General features: G+C 53.0%; 1 protein-coding gene across 1 annotated transcript in view; it reads right to left on the bottom strand.

Annotated features, from left to right (window-relative positions):
- Nucleotides 1-20,239, bottom strand: part of ARSB (arylsulfatase B) — a 70,109-nt gene that overhangs the window by 16,454 nt on the left and 33,416 nt on the right. Inside the window, exons 5-6 of the mRNA XM_040985963.1 lie at nucleotides 19,717-19,960; nucleotides 6,967-7,037 (exon numbers count right to left, since the gene is read on the bottom strand). Of these exons, the coding sequence (XP_040841897.1) occupies nucleotides 6,967-7,037; nucleotides 19,717-19,960 (315 nt within the window). The remainder of the gene's footprint in view (nucleotides 1-6,966; nucleotides 7,038-19,716; nucleotides 19,961-20,239) is intronic.

A 20,239-nucleotide genomic window follows, 5' to 3' on the forward strand; every position in this document is an offset into this window, starting at 1 on the left:
GTGCTTGCATGGGGTCCAGCTCAGGGTTACAAGCACAGCTCAACACACACCAATCTATAAATCTGAGATGCCTCATCTACAGCAGGAAGGACAAAAGTCCTACGATCATCTGATTAGATGAAGATCAGACAAAACCCGGCATCCCTTCCTGATAAAAGCTCTAATAAATTTGGTTACAAACATAACTCATCCTAATGAAGGTGATGTGCAACCAGCCAACCACTAACTCCACATGGAATGTGGAAAAGCTGAAGGCTTTTGCTTTGACATGTGAAACAGGACAAGAATGTCCACTTTTACCACTGTCGTTCCACACTGTGCTGGAGGTCAAAGCCGCAGAACTTAGCCAAAAGACAACAAGTTGGAAAAAAGGAAGTCTAAAGTCTCACTCCTTCAGATGACATGATTTTATATATAGAAAACAAAACTCCTCAAAGGGTGGTTAGAACTGACACACCCAGCAAGGCTGCAGCAGGCAGCGTCTGCATGCAAAGGGAGTGGTGCTGTCACAGCAATTGGGAATCAGCTGGGAAGCAAGATGGAGTCCTACTTTGGACAGCACTACACTGAGAACCATAAATCAGTACTGAAAAGAATAAGTAGTGATAGAAGCGTTAAGACATCCACGTTCATGGATTCCAAGAATCAACACTATTAAAACACACACACTACGCAAAGTGATTCATGAGTCAACGCAACCCCTATCAAAATCCCAACAACATTTTTTTTCTGAAACTAGAAAAAAAAAAAAAAACAAAAAATCAATACCAACCACAAAAGACCCCATGCAGTCAAAGTGGTCCCAAGCAAACAGAACAAGGCAGAAAACATTATACTACCTGACTTCAACATTGGGCTTGGCATGACAGCTCAGTGGCTAAAATCCTTGTCTCGCACATACTGGGATCCCATATGGGCGATTTGGGTCATGGCTGTTCCACTTCCCATCCAGCTCCCTGCTTGTGGCCTGGGAAAGCAGCAGAGGACCAGAGGACAGCACACATCCTTGGGATCCAGCACCCGCTTGAGACACCCAGAAGCTCCCAGCCCCTGGCTTTGGATCGGCTCAGCTCTGGCCACTGCGGCCTCTCGGCGAGTGAACCAGCAGACAGAAGGTCTTTCTCAATTTCCTTCTCTCTCTAAATTTGCCTTTCCAGTAAAAATCAATAAATCTTAAAAAAAAAAGTGTCAGTAATTAAAACAGCATGGTATTGGCATAAGAACACATCCACAGATAAGGAGACAGATATGAGAACCCAGAAGTAAACTGATAAATCTACCACCAATCGGTTTTTGAGAAAGGTGCTAAGACAAGAGACAAGCGTTGGCTGGGATGTAGAGGAGAGCAAACCCTTCAAACTTGTGGGGGTGTAAGGCAGCACAGTCATGGCACAGAGAGGCTTCAAAAAACTAGCAGGAGATTTACCACAGGATCCAGCAGTCCTGGTATTCAGTATCCTTCCAAGGGAAATGGAATCCACCTGCCCCACGCTTATCGCAGCACTGACCCTGGATGTCCATCCACTGACAGATGGAGAAAATGTGGTGCATTTGCACAATGGAGTATTACTCAGCCACTAAAAGGATGGCAACTGGCTATTTGCAACAAGGACTAGAGAAACAAGCCAAACGCACAAAGGCAAACCCGCACATGTATGGTTTAGAAAACAGGATCGCAAACAAGTTAGAAGTGTAGCTAAGGGGTTCCCAATGGCCAGGGAGGGGAGAGGAAAGGCTGGTTGACAGGTGCTAGGTCATGGGCAGACAGCAGTCAGAAGTTCTGGGGTTCTCCTGCACGGGAGGGTGATGACAGAGCACGTTCATGCCCTGTGCATTTCTCCATTCACAACGCCTTGGAAGATGCCTTCATTACTAAGATGCTGAGACTCCCCACACGGGGCATTACAGTGAAACACCACATGAAAGGCATGATTTTAATGTCAAAGTTTTTTTCATAAATAAGAAATATAAAACCTCAAACCAAACCAACCAAACCACAACATGCAAAAGTGATGGATTTAAGATCATTTCATGGTTTGCCTATAAATTAATCACAGTATGTGTGAAGTTGATAGGATTTTCAGAATGTCTGTTCTGCAGCGTCATGCTGCTGCACTAGGTAAACCATCTCCCCTGGACCAACTAGGAGCACGGGTGGCCTGCCGCTGCCCCTTCCCTGCTGATGGCCCCAAGAATCCTGTCCTGGGCTCCCTCTTTGTGTCTCACAGGCTGGCTGCTGTGCACCAGTCTCCCCTTGTCACACGGGCTCAGAGTCGGGAAGGCAGGGTTCCCACCAGAACGAGCCCGCCCACCCCACGCCATGCCAGGAAGGGCAGTCTGGCTGGGATCCCAGGCGGTGAACAACCTGCACAACTGTGTGTGGTGGCCTGTCAGGAGGCGGAACAACGCTGCCTTACCCCCCTCTCTCCCACATTTTCCTGGAGACGGCATTTCCAGAGCTCCGTGTCCCTCCAACTTTTTCTCACTCAGCCCAGATGCTGTAGAGTAATGGGGAAACTTCCAGACGTTACTCATCTGCGTGTGACACATTGCCGTGAGACGGCCGAAGGTCTGTGTTTGGTTTCCATGGTGAAACGAAACAAGGGAAAAGATAAAACCCCTGTGGCCCTCAAGGGGGGCTGAGGAACTCTGCTGTGCAGGGGTGGGGGCTGCAGAAGTGTCCTATGACCCTGCTGCTGGGGGTTCCTGGCTGCTCGGTGCAGGCCCCTCCTGGCCACCTCTCCCACCCCAAAAGGCTCATCAGCTCCAGTGGGCCTGTGTTCTGTCCCCAGCTGCGGCTGGAAAGGCTTTGTCTGCAGACACCTGTCTGCATTAAGCATATGCCCTGGGAGGAACAGGCGTGAAGGTGAGAGATGCGGATTCCGAGCCACACAGGCAAGCCCTTCTCCTGTCCTTCCAGCTATTTTCTGCCCCACAGAGTCAGTCACTCAATCACTGGGTCACGGCTCACAGCGGACCACAGCCCAGGTCCAGCTTGGTGCCTGGACGCCAGCAGCAGAGCCAAGTGAGCAGCATAGCCTGGGGACGGGAAAAGGCGGGTCCAGAGGGGCACTGAGGGGCTGCCAGGGTTAGAACCCATGTGTCTCCACTCCAGGGGCAGAGCTCGGGACTGGGCCCTGAGGGCACCATCACTGGGGCAGGATTCATGTCCTTTGAGGGACAGTGTGTCTGCCCCCTTCTTCCATGTGGGGACAGTGTCGGTCCCCTCCTGGACACAACAGGTATCATTCTAGATGCAGACAGGCCCTCCACCTGCTGTCTGCTAACTCACCAGATGCCACCCTGGCCATGCCCTGTGGCTGTGATGCCAAGGGCGTCTCTAGAAACGGCCCTTTCTCCCCTGTGGTGCAAGTTGAGAGCCAGGAGCTGGAGAAAGCATCACTGCGATATGAACACTTGGCAAAAGCCAATCAACATCATCTCCTACGACACGGGAGACATGCAGTTATCTCTCACACCCATGGGTGCACCTCCACGCAGCCCTGCTAAGCACATCTGGAAGGCCTCGGGCTGGGCACCAGGCCGGGGCGCTAAGATGCCATGCTGGGTGGCTGAGGTCTCCATCCGCCTCAGCTTCTGAGTCCAGTTCCCTGTGAATGCACACCCTGGGGGGCACCAGGGGTGGCCCACAGGGGACTCAGAGTTCCTGGCTCCTGGCTTCTGCCCAGCCCAGCCTTGGCTGCTGTGGGCATTTGCAAGGGAGAGCCAGCAGGTGAAAGCTCTGTCCACTCTCTCTGTGCCTCTCAGACCTTCAGAGAGGCTGGGAGGGCGAAGCACCAGCAGGTGCCTCAGTGCAGGGGCCGGGCTGGGGGTCAGGCTGCAGGCCTCTCTACTGCTTGAGCCAGCAGAGAGAAATTGGAAATGCACTTGGTGTTAACGTTGGTCTGCTAATGAATGGAAACTGAAGTTTGGAAGGAGCACAGAGCTGTGATGTGACGAAGGCAGAATCCAGCGGAGGAATATTTAGGAAGTGAGGACATCGAGCAGGACTGAATCACACCACGGTTCGGGGTGAAGCATCAGGCGGAGAGCAGAGAGGAGGAAATAAAACGCCTCCACTTCCTGGCTCAGGAGTTGAACAGGTTCCAGGATTCAACCTCCCACTTCTCCTGCTTGTGTTACGCTGTTGTGTGAACAACTTTCGGGAACCAACGTGGCAGCCATCACCCTGCACAGTGAGGCCAGCCCGGCCGGGCTGGGTGTGCTGCCCCAGGGTGCTCTCTCTCATCCACTGGTTTGTCGTTTTTCTCTGTTCTGTATGGGACCAGTCTTCCCTGAGTCAGAGGGCCCCGACACCTCACTGGTGTCTGCTGGTCCTCCCGCACTGACAGACTGCCGAGAGGAAGAGATTTTTCTCAAACGCTGGGTTACTGTGGAAGATGTTTTATAACCTTTTGCTGTTTTACAGTAACAATTAATTTCCTGACAAAACTGGAAACTTCCAGGCTTCTTTGTGAGAATCCCACAGTTTGAGGGCTATCACTGACTCGGACACACTAGAGAGGACACGCCTGTGGTCACCACGCCTGTGGTCACCACGCCTGCCACTGCAGCTGTCGCTTCCGACCATCTTCCTCCCACACAGGACTTCTGCAGTTAACACCTGCATGAGTTGGGGGGTGGGCAACAAGCCACAGGAGCAGTTTTCCCAGCAATCAGCTGGCTCAGAAGCCGCTCCCTCCCAGCACGCCATGTCCAGGGCAGCCCCCAGAAAGACCTACGTTTGTGACTAAGGGGCTGGTGATCCTAGGTGATCTCAGAAGGGGGAGGGGCAAGACAGGTGCTGCGTGTGCAAACACCTGAGGGCACCCCAGGCTTCCTCCCAACAGAACCCGATCTTAGGAGTCGCTCCGCCTAGAGAACCCAGCCCAGCCCGCATGCTGGTTCTGGCCACAGGGCTGGAGACAGGAGCAGAGCTAGAGCCAGGGGACAGGGGACAAGGAGGGTAGGGGGCAGAACCTGACCCAGAGGCAGTGCTCAGGCCCGGGGCGGTGGCACGGAGGCTGACGCTGCCGGGGATGCCCACGGCCTGTATCAGAGGCCCTGCTCTGATGGCCAGCCCTGCTTCTGCTCCCAGCTTCCTGCTCACCCTCGCCACTGGAGGCAGCAGAAGGCCAGCTCCTGGCTCTGGTGTGGTCCAGCCCAGATGTTGTGGACATCTGGGGAATGATCAGTGTCTCTCTACCTTCCAAATAAAAATAACTAAATACAAATTTGTTATCCATCTCTTGAATATCCATCTTTTGAAAATAACTAAATAAAAAATTGTTATTGTTATCTATCTCTCGGCAGTCTGTCAGTGCGGGAGGACCAGCAGACACCAGTGAGGTGTCGGGGCCCTCTGACTCAGGGAAGACTGGTCCCATACAGAACAGAGAAAAACGACAAACCAGTGGATGAGAGAGAGCACCCTGGGGCAGCACACCCAGGTCATCCACGGAGGGAGGCAATGAGGGAGTGAGGGTGACAGGGACCTCCCCACCTGTCCCAGCGACAGCAGTGGGACAGAGCAGAGCTGCTGAGGCAGGCATGGGCACAGACATCAAACCCCTGTGTGTGTGGTGATACCAGATACAGATGAAGAAGCAGGGCTTTCATTCCCGCTCAGGTACAAGGGAGGAACGTGGGCTCCAGACCTGGGCATGGACGGCCATCGGGGGTACTCCCAGGGGCAGGAAAGGCCGTGAGACACGGGACAATGATGACACTTTCTGGCTGCATCCATGACAGGCCCTGGAGTGTGCAGTACACTGCGTGCAGGCCTGCTGCGCCAGTGACCTGTACCTCCTTAGAGCCAATTTGCTTTCGTCCCCATGACCGGATTGCACAGAGGAGGAAGTGGGCACGCCCCAAGCTCCTCCCCACACCTATCCCTGCCTCTTTTCCCAGGAGACTGAAGCAAGTACAGAACCAGTGGGAGGGTACACGTGCCCCACCACAGGAAGCAGGCAGAATCGGTAGCCTCTGAGCACCCCTGAATCCATGACGGATTCACCTGGCAGGCAGGGAGTCAAGTGCAAGAAACATGAACGAGCTCATAGCACAGGGCTGGCCAGGCCCAAGCAGTCCTCCAGCCCCATCCCCTGCCCTCACAGATGTCACTTCACTCCTTGCTCCAGGCACGGCCTTGCTGTGGCTGTGCGAGGGACACAGGGATAGAAGGTCACACACGTACTGGCAACACTCGTCAGACAATGCAAATCTCAGCCAGCTGCAGAGCAAGGGGTAGGAGGCACATCCAGGACTCGGTCCTTCTACATCCTGAATCCTGCCTACGCCTGACCTACAGTGCAGGAAGCACTGGGAGGTGCTTCTGCCCCCAGTTGACTGGGCCTGGAACCTGCCACACCTACTGAGCACTGCACACAGAGCATTCACAAAGAACCACAAGGTAGGGACCAACACGGGGAGAGACCCACAGGCTGGATACTAAAGCTAGGTACTGAGGCTGGGTGCGCACAGGGGGAGAGACCCGCAAGGCTGGGTACTGAGGCTGGGTACTCACACAGGCAGAGACCCGCAAGGCTGAGTACTGAAGCTGGGTATACACAGGGGGAGAGACCCGCAAGGCTGGGTACTCACACAGGCAGAGACCCGCAAGGCTGGGTACTGAAGCTGGGTATACACAGGGGGAGAGACTTGCAAGGCTGAGTACTGAAGCTAGGTACACACAGGAGGAGAGACCTGCAAGGCTGGGTACTAAGGCTGGGTACTCACACAGGGGGAGAGACCCGTAAGGCTGAGTACTGAAGCTGGGTACACACAGGGGGAGAGACTTGCAAGGCTGAGTACTGAAGCTAGGTACACACGGGGGAGAGACCTGCAAGGCTGGGTACTGAGGCTGGGTACTCACACAGGGGGAGAGACCCGCAAGGCTGAGTACTGAAGCTGGGTACACATAGAGGGAGAGACCCGCAAGGCTGGGTACTGAGGCTAGGTACTCACACGGGGAGAAGTCCTCAAATTCTGGGTCAATGTTGTGCAGTAGCTCTACTCTGGGCGATGGGCGTCCTTCACTGGAAGAGAAATATTTTGGAAATAATTAAATTCCTCTCTCAAATTAGCTTTTTTAAAAAATACTTGCATTCTTACTCTTGTTGCCAAGAACAAAGCTGTGAGCTGCTTCAGTGGATACAGCGCTTCGCAGCCCCTGTGCTCCCCGCACTCAGCGTCAGAGTCGAACTCATGATGTTCAATGTCACCGAGTCCAGCCCCTTTGCAGCAGGCACCATCCACCCCAGGGAGATGTGCACTTGGTTGACCCCATAGGCTGCCTCCTGAACTCATGCAAGGAAACCCAAAGTATCCGCCCACACGGTGGCCCAGCAGACCAGCCTGCGCCAGGAGCCCCAGCACCCACATCTCATTTAACCCCATGAGCCAGGGACGCCTGTGTCTCAGCACATGCCTGGGTGCTGACCGGCAACTGGCAGAGTCGCGGGCACAACCCTTCCTGCTAGAAACGTGCTGTGTCTGTTAGCTGGGGGCAGGGGGGTGGGCCTTCATGCAGTGGTCAGCATGCTGCTTGGGACAGCTTTGCTCCCAGTGGGAAGGCCTGGTTCAAATCCCGCCTCTGTTTGCAAGCTGGTTCTGCGTGTACACGCATGGCGCGGGAGGCGGTGGCTGAGCGCTCCAGGGCTCGGGCCTCTGCGTGCACACACATGGCGTGGGAGGCGGTGGCTGAGCGCTCCAGCGCTGGGACCTCTGCGTGCACACGCATGGCGTGGGAGGCGGTGGCTGAGCACTCCAGCGCTGGGGCCTCTGCGTGCACACGCATGGCGCGGGAGGCGGTGGCTGAGTGCTCCAGGGCTCGGGCCTCTGCGTGCACTCGGGACACATACTGCAGTTCTGGGCTGCCGCCTGGACTAAGCCTGGATGTTGCTAGCACTTAGGGAGTGAGTCAGCAGATGCATGAGCTCCTCTGCTGCTCCAGGCCTTTCACATAAATGTTAAAAAACAATGAATAAAACCTTCTTTTAAAATGGCTGTGAGCATAAAATACACCCAACGTGTATGGGGGGTGCATGAACCAGGTCATGGTGCCAGTGCAGGCTTGAGTCTAAAAGAAGTTGCTCTCAACAACAGAACACCACGGGTCTGTGCGTGACCCATGAGGCTCCTAACGCCCCAGCAGGACAGCTCAGCGTCCACACCCCACCCCCACTGGCGGGTGTGGACGGCAGTGGTGGACGGCAGTGGTTTGGGATTTCAAAGGCCAGTCAAATTTCAGAAAAATCTGGGCTGTGATTCAAGGCATGGCGCTTGCCAAGGAAGGAAATGTGAAGACAAAATGTGATTAATTCAAAACAAAACTTTGGCCATCACCATTATTTTTAAAAATGACTGCAAAAAGGTAGGAAGGATGTAACCTCAAAAGACTCTCCTTTAAATTACATGTTAGTAACTTGGGAATTCTGCGAGATTTCCCTCTCCATAAGGCACAGGCTTCAGAGAGGTGGCAAAGAGATACTGAGGAGAGACTGGCCCATTTCTGGGATGCAGACAGGCCAATCACCTGGCTGCCTCACAGACACCCACTGGCACAAAGTCCAGGAGCCAGGCTCTGATCCCAGAGCCCCGAAGCAAAGAAAACTGTCAACGTGAGGAAGTCCACACGATGACGATGATGACGGTCGCTAACTTCTCAGTTTACACAGCAGTAGCAGATCTGAGATCCTATCAACAAAGAAGCCAGGAAGATGGCAAGGCCAGCGTTTGGAAGTCTTTGTACTGTAGGGAAGAGGGGACCGCGATCGGTGAAGTGCAGAGGTAGCCAAGCAAAACTTATGCGTTAGACTTTTAGGACGATTATGAAAAACAAGCAAGTTTTTTTTTCACCTGGACCGCAAGAAATCAAAACGCAATTGCTTAATTCAAAAGATGGCAGCAAAAAAACGGGAGAACTCCAAAAATGTCAGGGTCAATATATTAATATAGAACTACTGGTCTCTTACATTTACTTATTGGAGAGAGAGCCTGCACACATGGGTATGAGCACACCCACTTCCATCTGGTAATTCACTGCCCAGACACCTGTGACGGCTGGGGCTGGGGGAGCTGGAAATGCAGTCCAGCTCGCCCGGTGACGTTAGCCATCGTGGCTGTGGACCGGGGTGAGGAGGCACAGCTGGACCTGAAGCCCAGTGCCACAGTGGGGGATGGCGGACTCCTCGCTGCTAGGCTAAAAGCTCACTCCTAACCACCATTCATCTCAAATAGCAAAGGTCCCTGGAATAGCCCAGAACATGAGGCTCGGGGTATGAAAGAATCTTTTCCTGGTAACTTGAGAGCCACAAGCAGGCTGTGAGAGATGAGGTCAGGCTTGGGAGGGGAAGGGAAGGCCAGTTGCACTCCCCGAGCACAGATCTGCCAAGACAAGTCTTCAGGCTCCAAACTGGAGTCAAAACTCCCGGCCAGCTCAAGTGTGCTGTGACTCCACTTGGTCTTTTTAATAAGTTTTCTAATGCCATTTTTCACCAACTTTTTTTTTTACTTTTTAAGATTTGTTTATTTGAAAGACACAGTGACGCAGAGAGAAAGGGGGACCTGTGCCATCTGTGGGTCCACAACAGCTGACGGTAGGTCGCGCTGAGGCCGGGGGCCCAGACTCCAGCCAGGTCTCCCACATGGGCAGAAGGAGCTCCAGTGCTCGGGCCATCCTCCACTGCGACCTCAGGTGCACAGCAGGGAGCCGGATGGGAATGGAGAGGGTGTTCAGCATGGGAGGTCTACATGGCAAGTCGTGGCCTAATCTGGCTGCGCCCCAATGCTGGCCAGAGTCTGCTTTCTGAAAGTACTAACCAGGATGTTTCGATAAGGATGTGGTTAGTGATACGACACAAAAAAATGCATTATGTGATTAAGTGACTAACATGGTGACTAACCACAGCTAGGGCCGCCAAGTTATTAGACAAGTCAGTAAAAGAGAATGTAAGGGAATGGAATAGGACCACGGCTGTGTTACTCCAGCTGAAAACATGATAAACTGTAACAATCCCTCAGCAGCAGACTTCAGAAATTTCTCCAGGTGGATTTTAAATAAATGCAACCCTTACAAGAAATAATGCAAATGTCAAAAATATCCAGCAGACTGCCCGTCAGGTACAATGAGACCAGCAAGGGCGTCACTCCCTGCAGGGCTTCCACTGAGGTGTCACCACCGTGATCAACAAGTCCAACACGGGCTGCCCACGGGGTGGCGCTGCCCACGGGGTGGCTCAGCCCACGGCGCACACAGCCAGCCCTCTGCTGGTACTGAAGCCATCACAATGACCAATCGTGGCTCCTACAAAGAACACCGCTGTGAACGCTCACTTGTGTGCCGCCCCGGGAATAAAGAGGGGGGTCATGTGCTAACTGTACGGTCAACCTTGGGAGAGCTCATCAACCAGCAGAGTGCGAGCTTCCCGACTTCTCTGTGTCCTGGCCTTCGCTCACTGAGGCCTGGTTTCTGTATCTCTGGGTTCTGATGTGCACTGCCTAACAATTAATGATGCTGACGCATTTCATGTACTATTGCCAGTAATGTGTCTTTCTTGGGGAAATAAGTGGCTATTCAGATGCTCTGCTCATTTCTCCACTGGGCTGTTACCGACTGGGCTACAGTTCTCTGCATACTCTAGATGCAGGTCCTTCATCAGATCCAGCCATTGCTAATATTTTCCCCCACTCTGTGGGCAGTTGTTTGCTTTTACAACACTGACCAAAAAAAAAAAAAGTCTTAAATTTTGAAGTAGTATCATTACCCATTTTTCTTTTGATGCTTTTGGCATCTTTTCCACAGAAGACAAGACTGCCTGAACCAAGGTAACAGGGGTGTGCCTCCCAGCTTCTCTCCTCCTGGGAGTGTCCCAGCTTCGGCACTCCCCTAGGTCCAGGGGACAGCTTGAGCTCATTCTTGTATATGTTGTGGGTGAAGGATCTGACTTCCCTCAGGACTATCTGCTGAACAAATCTTTCCGATGGAGCCATCTTGCCACCTTCTTCAAAAACACAAGCTGCTTTGGGGAAGGAATTGGGGTGCAGCACGTTAAGCCACTGGCTGGAAACCCCAGACACTGGATTCTGATCTAGCTTCCTGCACAGTCTGGGTGGCAGCCATGTACCGGGGTCCCTGTCACCCATGTGGGTGACCAGGATGAAGCTTCTGGCTCTGGCTCCTGACTCCTGCCTCCTGGCTCTGGCTCCTGCTTCCAGCTCCAGCTCTAGCTCCTGGTTCCTGGCCTCTGGCTCCTGGTTCCTGGCTTCTGGCTCTGGTTCCTGGCTCCTGGCTCTGGCTCTGGCTCTGGTTCTTGGTTCCTGGCTTGGTTCTGGTTCCTGGTTCTGGCTCTGGTTCCTGGCTCCTGGCTCTGGCTCTGGTTCCTGGTTCCTGGTTCTTGGCTCCTGGCTCTGGCTCCTGGCTTGGTTCTGGTTCCTGGTTCTGGCTCTGGTTCCTGGCTCCTGGCTCTGGCTCTGGTTCCTGGTTCCTGGTTCTTGGCTCCTGGCTCTGGCTCCTGGCTTGGTTCTGGTTCCTGGTTCTGGCTCTGGTTCCTGGCTCCTGGCTCTGGCTCTGGTTCCTGGTTCCTGGCTCTGGCCTCAGCTCCTGGTTCTAGTTCCTGGCTCCTGCCTCCTGGCTCTGGCCTCTGGCTCCTGGTTCCAGCTCCTGGTTCCTGGCTCCTAGCTCTGGCTCTGGAGTGAACAAATTCTGTCTCTTACAGGAACTTGGAATGTGAGATAGCAGATGCAAGATTTTTTTTTCTCTCTCTTCCTTTCTGCTGCTCTGCTTTAAAATAAATCATTTTTAAAGATTAGAGCGTTTCAATACACATCTGAAGAGTTACTATTCTCGAGTCTTGCTATGGGAGATTAGCACATTTAATTATGTGTTCTCTGTCAAGTATTGGGACTGGAGGTAAGTCCTGTTGAGTTAGACTGTAGAAACACCTGGAGAGTGCAAGATCCAGGACTAGGAATGGGCCCAGTAGGGAAACTGTGGGCACCCCTTGTTGTGGGTTGGCCCTTGTTGGGTCAACCATGGGGAACATAACAGGACCTGTGGCCTGGCAATGGAATGCGTGTGTCAAAACCGGGCCTCCTCGGTGGCTCTGACGGAACAGTGGAAGGAATGGCCAGAAGCACATGGAGGTTATGTCAGAGCACTGCAGCCTGCAGAGGACATCTAGTACCACAGCAGAGGAAGGAGGGCAGAACCCACTGGTCACTACCCCAGCGAAGCATGGAGGCAAATTTCTGACTGGACGGAGACTCAGAGGTGGACTGTGGCAGCCAAAGGACCTTGGAAGGATATCCTCATCCTTGCATCTGCACGGTCAACAGCACTGCCGAACTACAGAAACCACGTGAACAGAACCCCTGGAGTTTGCCCCGCAACGGGGACTTTGGGATGACACTGGGTGGCTGTCCCCCATCCCTGGGGACTGAGGTGATCGGGAGGTTGGGTATAGCTTCTCCGCTTGTTGCCCCAGTTACAGGATGAAGGAAAAGAAACTGTGGAAGTAGTGGTCTCCCCCACTTTCCCCTGGCCCCAGACCCTTCCCACCCTAATCAACTATGCAGACATCATCAAAAACAAATAGAATAAATAATAATAAAGTGTTCTAAATCTTGACGTTTTTCTACAGGGAAAGATGGCAGTAGGCTAGCTTTTAAGACACTCATAGCTTCCCTTGACAGGAGGACTGCTTCTGCAGAAAGTACCTTAAGAAACCCATGACCATTCCTATACACAGTCCCCTAACACACCCCTGGATAAGGGCACGGGACGCTTGAACACATCCTCAGCATGGGAGCCAACTCCTTCCTCCAGGTGGGGGAGGGGTGAAACGGCACAGCAAGGGTGTCTTCTCTGTCACTGCCTTAAGAATCAACAAACACACACAGGCGCATGCACACGTGCTAATGAATAAATGAATACATCTTTTTTTTCTAAATGGTTAAGGAAAGGCAGCAAAAGCACCCAAGCCAGGTGTTGGTGACACAGCAGGAGACAGCGCTGACTTAAACCCCAGCTGGAAGAAGCAGTGCCTGGGCTGCAGGGGGCGTCAGGAGAGGGGGCATGCACAGCATTCCTGGTGCACCCGGGAGAGGGCCACACCCTAACAACACAAGTTATGCTCCTGTGGCCAGAGGTGACCTGGAAAGAGTACAAAACGGGGGTGGCACCCGCCAGGCAGCAGGGCTGCGAGTGCAGCCCAGGAGCCCCTGGGAGGACAGATGTAAGTGGCAGAATAGCCAGGTTCTGCCCTGGCACAGGGCGCTGAGTGCTGACGAGAAAGCCTGCCCCATCTGTGTGGCACAAGGTCCCACTCCACAGAGCATCGGCCATGCCAGCTCTATGAAAGCTGCCGCACAGAGCCTTCAGCAAGGCCACACAAAGTCGCCACGGCAGCTAAGTGATGCCAAGGGAGGATCCAGTGCCCCCAGGAAGCAAAGCATTCCCTCGCTGCAGAGAACGTTATCACGCAGAGGGAAACCAATCAATTCAGCAACCACCAACCTTCCAACATAAAAACACACTGTGGGTCAGATGCCTGAAACTGCAAAGCCTGAGTTTAGAGGAGAAACAAAGAAAGACAAAAGTCTTAGAGACGGACAAATGAAAGCTTGTTGGGGGGGCCCAGCGCAGTGGCCTAGTGGCTAAAGTCCTCGCCTTGAATGTGCTGGGCTACCATATTGGCATTGGTTCTAATCCTGGCAGCTCCACTTCCCATCCAGCTCCCTGACTGTGGCCTGGGAAAGCAGTTGAGGACGGCCCAACACCTTGGGACCCTGCACCCAGGTGGGAGATCTGGAGGAAGTTCCTGGCTCCTGGCTTCGGATCGGCGCGGCACCGGCCATTGCGAGTCACTTGAGAAGTGAATCATCGGATGGAAGATCATCCTCTCTGTCCCTCCTCCTCTCTGTATATCTGACTTTGCAATAAAAATAAATAAATCTTTAAAAAAGAAAGAAAGAAAGAAAGAAAGCTTGTGGAAATGCGAGAAGGCAGCTCAGAGTAAAGAGGCAGGAGACCCGAGGGGGAGACACAGCAGCGCTTGCTGAGGGCGGGTAAAAGGGGACGTTTCTAAAAACTGGAGTACAGCAATGTCTAGGCACACACATTCAAAGAAGCTACTCAGCAGCTGCAAGGACAGACAAAACAGTCCCCTCCGGAACACACAGACTGCAGTGACAACCGGGCCCAGGCACCCGCCTAGGAGATGGAACCAGGTGGACTGCACCAAGCACAGACCTGGGACCATCTCAGCCATGGGCAAGCAGATGGGCTTATGTGCTTTCAGCTGCAGTTTCCCCAATGACCACACTTCAATGTATGCAAGAATTCGAGGAACCCTTAGGAATCTATTCAAGAATTAATTCCTCCAACTAAGAAATCCTTGTGTTTAGCACTGAGCCTATTTAATGTGGTTCCAAGATGAATACAAAAGCATGGACCAGGAGTGTACAAGGACACTTCGGAAGGTCTGGGAGTGGAGTTACAGGATGCTTATGTTCATGCCGAAACGGTGAGATTCACACATTTTCTTATGAAATGTATTTTCATGGGCTATTTGAAACTTAATTTCAATTTTTTGCACAAGATAAACTCATCTTTTAGCCTCATTTTTTTCCCATGAGCATTCTGAATTAGACCCATGTGTGCTGACACAACTAATTTTAAAATTTTTAAAATTTTAGATTTATTTATTTTTATTGGAAAGGCAGACCAGATTCATAGGGAGGAAAAACAGAAAGATCTTCCATCCATTGGTTCACTCCCCATGCAGCCCCAAAGGCCAGAGCTGAGCTAATCCAAAGCCAGGAGCCAGGTTTCCCATGTGGGTGCAGGGTTCCAAGGCTTTGGCCATCCTCTGTTGCTTTCCCAGGCCACAAGCAGGGAGCTGGATGGGAAGTGGAGCAGCTGGGACATGAACAGGAACCCTTATGGGATCATTCTGGTGCTCAAAGGGGGAGGATTAGTGAATCGAGCCACTGCGCTGGGCCCACAACTATTATTAAAATCAGAAGAGAGAGGACAGAGAAAGGGTCCCATTGCATAGCAACGTGATTTCACTGTACATAGCAACCACGAGTGAAGACGCCATCAATGGCAGACACACCAAACAGCGGAACCCAGGGACCTGGGACCAGAGGCGGGCCAGGAAAAGGACATCAGCATGTCTGTGTCACAGTGGCCGCTGGAGAAAACACAAGACTGAGGAACTAACACATCACCCACAGCCAAGGACCAGAAGTAAACTCAGCTTGGGAGAGTGACGGTCCGGCAGCGTGTACACTCATCTCCCAGAGCCAAACACTTCCCAGTCAGATCACAGGAAGTCCCCAGGTCACACTCAGCAACTGTGGTGCACACACATTCCTCTCAAGGACACACGGTGCAGACGCCAGGAAAGACAGCGTGTTGGGCCACGTTGTAACCTCAAAAGGGCTGGAATAAAAACCTGGTCCTCTGACTACAGGACAAGTAAGCCATAAGTAAGTAACCACAAGGGGGTCCTCAAAAAATTAATGGAAAATGAATTAAAATTTTTATTTTGGCTCAAAGAAAGATAGAAAGAAAAGAAACGAAAAGAAAAGAAAGAAAAGAAATGAAATGAAAAGAGAAAGAAAGAAACCCACACGTAATTTTCTCAAGAGACACCTTTTCCATGAACTTTTCTTCTAAGCCTTATTTTATTTTTATTGGAAAGGCAGATATACAGAGAGAAGGAGAGACAGAGAGGAAGTACCTCTTTTCACTGATTCACTCCCCAAGTGACCACAACAGCTAGAGCTGAGCTGATCCAAAGCCATGGAGCCAAGAGCTTCCTTTGGGTCTCCCACACAGGTGCAGGGTCCCAAGGCTTTAGCCCATCCTGGAATGCTTTCCCAGGCCTTTCGGGAGCTCCATGGGAAATGGAGCAGCTGGTGCATGAACTAGCACCCACAGGATCCGGGCACATGCAACATAAGGATTTAGCCACTGAGCCATCACACTGGGCCCTTCTATGAATTTGGAGGGAGGGCGGGGGGAGTGGGGAGAAGAGAAAGACTCCTTGTATCTAACTAGGGAAAAATCTGAGATATGTGGAAATGAATACATTTCCAATAACCAATGTGTCCTCCTTTTCTTGTTTCTTAAAGATTTATTTACTTTTATTTGAAAGGCAGAGTCACAGAGAGAGGAGAGAGAAAGAGATATTCCATCTACGGGCTCACTTCCCTAACAGCCACAATGGCTGCAGCTAGATTGGTTTAAAGCCAGGAGCCAGAAGCTTCTCCTGGGTCTGAATGCAAGGGCCCAAGCACTTGGACCATTCTCCCTTGCCTTTCCAGGCACATTAGCAGGGAGCTACATGGAGGTGGATCAGCCGGGACATGATCCGGAGTCCAGTAGGGACGTTGGTGTCTTAGGCAGAGGCTTAACCCGCCACGCTGGTCCTCTCCTCGTTTGCATTCACCTACTATCCTTTGGCTGAGCAGACAACCGTAACGCCTGCAGCCTCGTGGGGAAAGACTTGATAAGAAAACTTTACTGGGAGTGGGGTTAAGACACGTGTCTCTTGTCACCACTGAAGACCAGTTAATCCTTTCCCTCGCGGAATGAAGAATCACATTTCAGAGACTCAAGGAGGAAGAGTACTGTAAACCTTGTTCAAGCTTCTGCCCCGAGAGGAGCGGCCCAGGAAGCTTGCGGCACTGCCTGGTGAGGGGGCTGTGGCGCTCACAGGGGCACTTCACTGACACCTGGCCATGGCATGCCTTAGGGCTCCCAGAGTGCACGGAGTACACCCATGTGGGAGGAGGGGCAAGCTGGGTGCTGATGATGTTACAGCATCATGGGTCTCTCTGATGTCACACTTTGGGTCTCAGCAAGCATGAACCCTGAACTGGACACCTGAGGTTCGGCTGTGTTCCTATTTCATCAGGATACTCCAGCCATAAGTTATGCCAGCAAGTGGACAGTTTTACGTGGGCCTAGGCGGAAAGCAGGACCCTCGGTTCCTCTCCAGCCACTCAGGCTAACATTCTGCGTGACACTCTCGCATCGGAGGGCTGGTTCCCAAAAAGCAGCAGCAGCTGAGGAGGCTCCCTTGGCAAAAGCCACCTCCCAGCCTCACCAGCGCTGCCTCTCCTGGCTGGTCCTCCGTCCACAGAGGCCGAGGCAGCACCACCTGTGACCTCCTTCACGCACTCGGCTTCGCCAACTAGCTTCCTGTTCTCACATTCCTACTTTATGAGCTGCTTCACAGACTTCCAAACAACTTCCACCACCTCAGCAACGTTCTTTCCACTTCTGGAAACGAAAAAAAAAAAAAAAACAAAAGCAAAAACCTCCTACCTCCGGCCTCTGAGTGCCGCCCCGTTGTTTTCCTGCTTTGCCCAAGCAGCTCCAGACGCCAGCGTGGCTGCTGGGCTGCTGGGCTGCGGCTCTGCCACCGGGGCTGAGAGTTGGCCCGGGGAGTCCAGGGATCAGGGTGACTCTGTCTGCTTCGGGAACCTTCTCAGGAAACAGGAGCGCTGTTAGGGCAATGCTCTGTCTATTCCACTGAAACTCTCGCATCGTGCTTGATGGAAACACCGGGCAGATCTTTGTTAGGAAATAGAGAAGGAAAGCCCCCACTCGTGGTCTGGCCTATGGGAAAGAACCTGGGCTAAAACCCTCAGCCAGCTGCTGACGAACACGGAGACTGGCAGCCAGCAGCAGGTGCAAGACAGCAGGAATGCTTCTGCAGCCCGGCTCTTCCCACACCAGAACCTGGGCAGGTCGTGTCCGCGCAGGAGCAGTTAATGTCGAGGAGCCAGTGTCAGGCGCAGTGGTTAATCATCCTGTCCCTGGAGTGCTGGTTCGAGTCCTGGATACTCTGCTCTGATCCAGCTCCCTGCTAGTGTGCCTGGGAAGACAGCAGAAATGGCTCAGGAATTTGGGCCCCTGGCATCAGAGCTGGAGTAGCCAGGACTTGAACTGACACTCTCATAAGGGGAGTTGACATCCCAAAGTGGAACCCTAAACTACTGCCCCAGATGGAAGTCATGTTGTCAGCTTGAGCCTGGCCCAGACCTAGTCACTGTAGCCCTTTGGGGAGTGAACCAGTGGGTGGAAGTTCTCTCCCTTCCTCTCCTCACATCTGCAGGCACTTGTGCATGGTGTGCTGACCTGCTGCTCCACAGCGCCAGCCCCGGCACTAAGGGCTTTTCTACCCACGTAAGTTCACAGCTTTCACTATAGTCTCACATGGTTCCAGGATCTATAAAAACTGGGAAAAAGTCATTCCTCCAACTGTGGTCCATGGCTCACCCAACACATGCAGCATCTCACCAATTACAGAGGAGAAAAATCAAATCCCAACATTAAGAAGAAAACAGGGAAAATGTTTAGCGCATTTCAAAGTGGGGAAAAAGTTTTCTGAGCAAAAAGGAGAGAAAGGCTGACGATATTTACAAATCAATTGCAGGAGAGATAGTCATATCAAACATCAACAAAATTGAAAACGTAAATAAGACAGTAAAAATATTTGTAACATACAGCCATCAAAAAAAGCTTAATGTATGGGGCCAGCAGGTTAAGTCAGTGTCTGTGACCCTGGCATGCCAGAGTGCTGGTTCGAGTCCCTGCTGCTCCACCTCTGGTCCTGCTGAAGCACTGGAGGAAGCAGCAGCGGTGGCCCCAGCGTCTGGGCTCCAGGCACCCACAGGGGAGGCACAGATGGACTTCTAGGTGGGTAAAAGCTGCCACCTGTGACGTGGGCATCCCATACACGAGTCGGCACTCACGCTCATTAGCTCCCTGCTAACGGCCTGAGTAAGGCTGCAGGAGATGGCTAAGGGGCTTGGGGCTGTGCTGGCACACAGGAGCCTGGAGGGGGCTCCTGGCCCCTGGCTCTGGCCCGGCTCCCTGCAGCAGTTGTAGCCATCTGCAGAATAAACCAGTGGCTGGAAGTTCTGCATCTCTAACTCCTCTGTCTTTCAACTAAATTACAAATAAACAGGGGGTGGGGGATAAGAAAAAACATGAGGCTTTCAAGCTGGAATGTCTCCAGAGGACACGGAAGAGAGAGAGCAGGAGCAGGTCCTTGCCCTGACGGCCTGGGGCACAGCCCTCAGGCGCTGTAACATCCAACAGACTGGAAACCAGGGCACTGGATGCCACAGCCTACACAGAGCTGCTTATGAACTTTAGTATATACCGCATGCCAGCTGACGCAACACACGCCGGTGTAACACACATACAGAAGAGCAGGCGGACACAACGCACACAGCCAACGGTCACTCCCAGGGAGCTCCCGTGCCCTCCAGACCCACTGCTCCATGCTGCCCCGGCTAACCACGGCCAGGTCCAACACTAAGCCTGAGCCTGCCACAGGGACTGCCACCCGCTGGGCTGATCTATCACCATCCGCAGCCCCACTGCACACGCCTGGCACGCAGAGGCGTCTCCTTGTCTCCTGTCCCTCCCCCCGACTCTCCAATAAAGAGTGAGTTCATTCCTGGTTTCTCAATGCCTTCAACCAGAGCTGGCGCCTGCAGGGACCTCGCTAGATGCTCGCCAGAGGGGGTGAGCAGATCCCGAGACCACTCAATACCACCCGGTCCTACCCGGCTCTCTTTCCCGGCCTGGCATTTCTACTTTAAAACATCGCCATTGATCAGCGGCAGGAGCACCTCGGCTCAGGAGTGCTGCCGCTCAGTGACTGGAGCGGGGCGTGAGGGGGGTACCTGATGGTCTCCCACACGTCGAAGCCGTCCAGAGGCTTGGTGCCACGGGGCTGCACCCCCGCCAGCCTCGCGAGCGTGGGCAGCCAGTCGGAGATGTGCAGGAGCTCCCCACTCTTGACGCCCTTCCGCTTCAGCAGCGGGCTGGCCACGAAGCCCACACCGCGGATGCCGCCTTCCCACAGGCTCCACTTCCGCCCGCGCAGGGGCCAGTTGTTGCCCCCGGCCAGGGTCTGCCCACCGTTATCTGTAAGACAGTAGGGCCTTGGCGTGAGTGAGCGTATGTGCAGAAAGGACGAGAATCTAGGAATCTAGATGGGAGCGCTGGAGCCAGACTCCATGGCACCTACTGCCTGCCTGACTGAATGGCACCTGGGTGTTAGGGTGGAGCCTCCTACAGGCTCCTCACAAGACGAGCCAACTCTGCGGGCACCACAGCCTTCAGGGACAAAACGCCTGAAAGACGTGCCATGCTCCGAGGCTACTGGACCTGTCATCTCACATGGAAGTCACGTGGCTAGAACTC

The sequence above is a fragment of the Ochotona curzoniae genome, unplaced genomic scaffold (genome assembly GCF_017591425.1).
Source record: "Ochotona curzoniae isolate NIBS_2020 unplaced genomic scaffold, NIBS_Ocur_1.0 contig_4501, whole genome shotgun sequence".
In the NCBI taxonomy this organism is placed as follows: Eukaryota; Metazoa; Chordata; class Mammalia; order Lagomorpha; family Ochotonidae; genus Ochotona; species Ochotona curzoniae.